This window comes from Atta colombica, unplaced genomic scaffold, assembly GCF_001594045.1.
Source record: "Atta colombica isolate Treedump-2 unplaced genomic scaffold, Acol1.0 scaffold261, whole genome shotgun sequence".
NCBI lineage: Eukaryota > Metazoa > Arthropoda > Insecta > Hymenoptera > Formicidae > Atta > Atta colombica.
The window spans coordinates 749275-755460 of NW_017259361.1; the positions used below are offsets into that span (position 1 = coordinate 749275).

Sequence of the window (6186 nt, forward strand, 5' to 3'; positions counted from 1 at the left end):
ATAATCTATTATTATTTTAATTTATTAGATCCCGAGATATTCTCCAAGCCACTAGTGCTATTTATGGGACCGTGGAGCGGCGGGAAATCGTCCATCATTAATTATCTGCTCGACATCGAATACAAGTCAATGTCATTGAGGACAGGTGGGTAATTAACTAAAAGAGGAATGTGATCTCTCTTTGTTACATTTTTTCTTTGGCTTTGCGCTGGTAAAGTAGTCAAGACTTAGCGATAGCTGGCATGCTAGGAGCATGAATATACAGAGAGTGTTTAGGTGGTTTGAGAAAGTGCTTAGAAGAGCATTGCAAATCGCCAAATGGAAAAAATGACACAGGAGCCGAGCCATCACCGGCCTACTTCAACATAATAATGCACGGCGAGGAGGAGGAGGTTCTTGATGGCACCCAGTTGGCCGCCGATTGGACTTTTTCGGGATTGCAGAAGTTCGGACAGGGTCTACTAGATCGTCTCAGAGGCCTGCGACTTAATAATAAGTTGCTAGAAAAGGTAAGCGATTGTAAAAGATCTTTATCCGTCTATAAATATTTATTGCGTATTGGGAATGTACGTTGACAAATAATGTGCAATCATATTGATTAAGATTAAAAATTTGGAATTTTTAATTAGAATAAATATTTAGAACGTTTCATATTTGAAACTTCAACGATTGATTTTCAATCAAAATTATACAAAATAAAATTTGTGCTCTATTCTTTAATAAAATTAAGAAAAGTTCTAAGTTAAAGTTCTAACTAATTTTTAAATCATCTTATTATGCATGATTAAAAACGTATACTGAAAGGCTGGCTTTAATATGATAACAAGTAAAGAAAAATTGTAATTGTAAAATTGTAATTATTCACAACTATAATCATTGATATTATTCGAAGAGCGTTACATGATAAAACTACAATAAAATTCTACATGTTAATTATGAAATATTATTAGGTGAACATTGTCGAGATTCCGGGTATTTTAGAAATTCGAAAGCAAGTTCAACGATTATTTCCCTTCAATGATGCCTGTCAGTGGTTCATCGATCGAGCAGACATAATATTTTTGGTTTATGATCCTGCCAAGTTGGATGTTGGTCCCGAAACCGAAGCGATTCTTGACCAGTTAAAAGGAAGAGAATATCAGGTAAAAAGAGAATATCAGGTAAAAATAAAGAGAGATAAAGTTATTTGCCCCTAAAAAATTAAAAAAACGCCTATAACATTAATATAACATTACTTTTACACAGACCCGTATTATCCTTAACAAAGCCGACCAGGTAAAGCCTGAAGAACTCATGAGGGTGCAAGGCGCCTTAATCTGGAATATATCACCGCTCATGTCAAGCGCGGAGCCGCCAATAATGTATTCTACATCGTTATGGTCATTACCCTACGAGGCTGGTGCGCCTATCAGGTTGTTGTACGCTCAAGAACGTGCATTCCTTCGCGACCTACGTTCCGCAATAAACAAGAGGGTTGAGCACAAGATAGCAAGCGCCAGAAGATTCGCCGTAAGTTTACATCAATTCTAAAAAATACGGAAACTGACGGATTAAAATTCGGAATCCTTCGTTTTCATTCCTAACTTAGAGTACATTGCTGCTTCACTATGCAATTCGGCTAACTCAAGTACGTTCATCACTCAATCTATGCAAAATTTCTCAGACGAGCCCTTAGGGTATATAATTTTAAAATTATATATATAGGATTAACGGGAAATAATCAGAAGAAAACTAAGCAATAACTTGCTAATTACACGCATATATTTCATAGTAGGATACAAATAAATAATTTTTAAATCATCTTATTATGTTAATTACGTATGATTAAAAACGTATACTGAAAGGCTGGCTTTAATATGATAACAAGTAAAGAAAAATTGTAATTGTAAAATTGTAATTATTCACAACTATAATCATTGATATTATTCGAAGAGCGTTACATGATAAAACTACAATAAAATTCTATATGTTAATTATGAAATATTATTAGGTGAACATTGTCGAGATTCCGGGTATTTTAGAAAAATAAATATGGCAAGAAATATTAGCGATGATTGTGAAAAAATTAATGGAGTCAATTGCAATTCGAGATTTTTCGTTCTCATTCCTAGAAGATCTAGTCTGTTGGCGTGCTATTTGTGCTTGTGTCATGCCACGATTATTTTACTCTCTCATAATTATTCCGGTCATCTATAAATATTTTTAATTGATCCTACAGTTCTTATCTTTGTTATAATTCTACAGAATTCTACAAAATAAAAAATAGTTATCTTTCCTCGAAAAAATAATATAAAAATAAACAATAAGAACCTATTAAGAATTAAAAGATCAACTGTTTTATTACTATACTTTAGAATAATTCTATTTTAGTAAAAATTTATTTGATGCGTTCTATCTTTGGCAATTTTAGGTACGAGTACGTAATCACGCTAAGATGGTGGACTGTTACCTGACGACATATTACAATCACAAGACATTCTTCGGCAACAAGCGAGAAATCAGCGACAAGATCATCGAAAATCCACAGGACTATCATATCTACGAAGGCCTCAGCACTCTCACGAATATATCGCGCTACGATCTACCAGATCCGGATGTCTACCGTGATTTCTTTCGATTAAATCCACTTTATGATTTCCCACTACTGAGCTCTACATGTACGTATTTCCGCGGCTGTCCGATCAACAGGCTTGATGTATCCATCGCCTACGATCTACCCGAGTTGGTGGGCAACTATAAGAAGTCGGTAGAGGCGGTGTTGCACGAGAACGAAGGTAACAGTCCACCGAGTTGAGTGCGTATTTGCGTTCCAGAACGGAGCTCTTGATACCATGTGAAATACGGACTGGCGATAAAGCGACGTTTACCTCCGCTAGACCGAGAAGGAACACTCAGCCTGTAGCCGAAATGCCTTGGTAGCTTAAAAATGAGCTCGATGGTGAACGAGCTAAAAAACGTGGTCCGATATTTGAGATGGTACCAAGGATTTTCTTCTTGAAACACAGGCAACTATAGATCGCATTATCCTCGCAAGTTGTATTCGAGCTGCTTTAATGACAAGAAATCGGTAAAAGAGGCTGACGGTCGCGAAAGCAACGAAAGCGGAAAGGAGTCTTGAAGTATGAAAATTGGAGGTACCATCACTTCAACGGGCGAATAACGCCATATAATTTCTAGATCCGAATAGTTTAATCTCGTCCTTCACAACATATGACACAATGTGAAAAAACGTGAACATGCTGTGGAGTGTGATATCACGAGTTCAGTGGTCGAAACACTTCCTCGGTTGCAGAAGAAGAGCAAGTGTATTGCGTGTCTGGTAAAACAATGCTAGTGCTACCATTCCGATCCAAAAGCGGACAGTGAGAGTTCCCTTTGAATTTATGTGTTCAGATATCATATCGATTCGGCGAAAATTCGAGATTTCGGTGCAATAATAGCTTATCTTACTTTTCTAGGCATTTATAAAATTATCAAAATTTATAGAAATTTAATCAAAATTCAAGATAATTTTAAGGGATGTAAAACCGAATTATAAAATTGCCGGATAGAATATGACACCGGCTATTTAATATTAGATCGAATATCTGGTGGGACAATTATCCAGATATTTTTCAGATATCTAGTAAAATTTTTTTATTCTATTTTACAAAAAAAAAAGGAAAGGAAGGCAAACATAGCAATAATAACTTTCTTTATCTCTCCAACATGAAAAGAAAAAGAGGAAAGATAAATTATGCAAGAAATTCAGCTGAAAAGAATAGAAATCTGCATCAATGACAAACTTTAAATATAAAATTTCAACCGGATATATACTGTTTGATACTAATGAAATCTGGCTATCTAATTGAATAGTAAAAAAGGATTAGGTAAGATCCCAGATATCCCTAACTTTAATTTTAAAAATTTCTAATTTCAGAGAATATAACATTAAATCATAACTTTTGTCTTTTTTCAAAAAATTCAATTTTGACATTTTTATTCATATTTAATAATAATTTTAAGAAATTTATTTTCAGAAATAGATATTGACTTATTTATAAAATTAATTTTATTTTAGATAATTATATCTCATAATTTTGCATAAGTTTCGTCTAATTATCTTATTATTAATTGTTATAATTTTAAGATTAATTTTCTAAAGTTCTTAAAAATGTAAACTAAACTACTGTTGCACCTAATACTTAAATTCTCGCGACAAATCGACGTCTGCTGATTATCTAAAAAAAAACAAAAAACAAAATAGACTCTCCAGAATCGATATAATGTTGAGCAACAATCTCGTCCGCCAAATTCCTCTGTACCGGGGAAATTAAACTAATACCGAAATATTTCCATTACGAAAAAGAGATAAGATGATCTCTTCTTGTGGCTTTTGTGGAATACCTCGTATAAGCTGATTTTGTGTTCTTATTAAAATGTGTAATTAAATTCATTAAAGATATACTGATCTCTCATGCATTGCTCAGTTAATGCGTGAGATAAATGGTAATGTTTGTTTTTGATCAAAAATTTAGCTTCCTTTTAGTTGGTGCGTTAGATAAAATAAAGTTCCTTATATCTTTAAATACTGAATTTAAAAAAATTTTGGATATCAAAATTAAATTTTTTTCAAATTCTTAATTGCCTAATTTTTCAAAGTCACAAAGTTTTAATTAATTCTTCCAAGTCTTCAATTATTAAATTTTTTAATTCTAATAATTCTTAAGTCATAAAATTCAATGTAAAATTGAATTTTTTAAATAATTTTAATAATTTTTTTATATCTTTAAATCATTTTTGTTGCTATCTGTCTCAAATATATTTCATTAATTTTGAATCAACTTCTGAGAGAGAGAGAGAGAGAGAGAGAGAGAGAGAGAGAGAGAGAGAGAGAGAGAAAGAGTAATTGGATTTAATATCATAATCCTAATCAAATGACACCAAGATAAATACAACGACGGTAAGCAAGCTTTTTCATTTACATGAAGTAATGATATAAATATAACGCGATTTAGCGTTTGAATAAATGTATTGTTGATATATTATGACTATTATGTTATTGCTATTGTTATTCTACAATATACAAAGATCACATCAAGTAAATTTAATGTTACAGATACATGTATGTTATGAAGATTATCTATTTCTTTAGTTAGAGTTAACATATTGTTATTATATATCAGTGCGCTCCTCACCCTGATAAAGCGAATGGCAAGGTTCATGAAAAACATTGGCATTAGCAATGGATAAAAACACGGCGATAACCCACAAATCTTATCTTATGGTATCTTTGAAAAATATTGCTCTCATCATTAAGAAAGTTCTCTAAGAAATTTTATGGACTTATAAAATTAAAAAAAAAAATTGTTACGTCTTATAAGTTGGCGAAACAAATGAGCAACAAATAAAAATGATTAAAATTGATTTTGAAATGAGTTAAAATTGATTCTGCTCACTTTGTTCCATTAATTTATAAGATGTAACTTTTTTGTAGAATTTTTTAACTCAATTATGATGTTGATGATGATTTAGAAATAAAAAGAATTACTATTTTTTAATTCTTATTATCTTCTAGAGAGGTGCATGGCTCTATGTAAACGATCGATTAAAAGATTCAATTATGACCTTCATTTCACGCCTCGGTTTTATAAAAAGTTAATTAGAGAATAGAAATTGAGTTGTAACCTGATGTGCATTTCCTATGAACATAAAGAACATAAAGCGATACTTACATTCGGTGTCGTCTCACGTAGCCATTCGTCTGCTTGTTCATCGAAATCCAGCTTACAAGCTAGTCTCAGATCGTTTGCCGCTTCCTCGAACTTTCCAAGCAAATGATAAGCTCTTCCTCTAAATTTGTAAGCCGCTGCGCTGTCTGGATTTAATTCTATAGCACGGTCGCAATCACGAATACAAGCATTCGGCTTGTTTAATATTAGGAAAACTTGACCGCGTTTAGCATATAATAAAGCTGCTTGAGGATTTAGTACAATAGCCTCTGTATAAAGTTGCATGGCTTTTTCATAATCTTTCTCCACAAATGCAGAGACTGCTTCAGATCTTTTTGCTTGTGACTCTGCGATTTCCTCCTCATTGGGTTGTAAAGTCAAATTTCCCATTTTTTGAGGAGCATCTTCATCAGGTTCTAAAAGAGAAAGATAAGCATGTTATTACATATTTATTATAAAAAACATTATATATATA

The 6186-nt window shown here is 32.6% G+C and overlaps 2 protein-coding genes across 6 annotated transcripts in view; one reads left to right on the forward strand and one right to left on the reverse strand.

Moving 5' to 3' along the window:
- The window catches only part of LOC108689232 (sarcalumenin), an 11024-nt gene extending 7190 nt beyond the window's left edge, over positions 1–3834 (forward strand). Inside the window, exons 7-11 of one of the 2 annotated variants that reach the window (XM_018195916.1) lie at positions 29–145; positions 277–509; positions 951–1142; positions 1246–1509; positions 2411–3834. In XM_018195916.1, coding sequence (XP_018051405.1) covers positions 29–145; positions 277–509; positions 951–1142; positions 1246–1509; positions 2411–2794 — 1190 coding nt within the window. In that variant the 3' untranslated portion in view covers positions 2795–3834. The remainder of the gene's footprint in view (positions 1–28; positions 146–276; positions 510–950; positions 1143–1245; positions 1510–2410) is intronic. The other variant, XM_018195917.1, reaches the window with a different exon arrangement.
- Positions 1–6186, reverse strand: part of LOC108689233 (putative protein FAM10A4) — a 20899-nt gene that overhangs the window by 12355 nt on the left and 2358 nt on the right. For all 4 annotated transcript variants that reach the window (XM_018195920.1, XM_018195919.1, XM_018195921.1 and 1 more), the window contains one exon: positions 5715–6127. In XM_018195920.1, coding sequence (XP_018051409.1) covers positions 5715–6127 — 413 coding nt within the window. The remainder of the gene's footprint in view (positions 1–5714; positions 6128–6186) is intronic.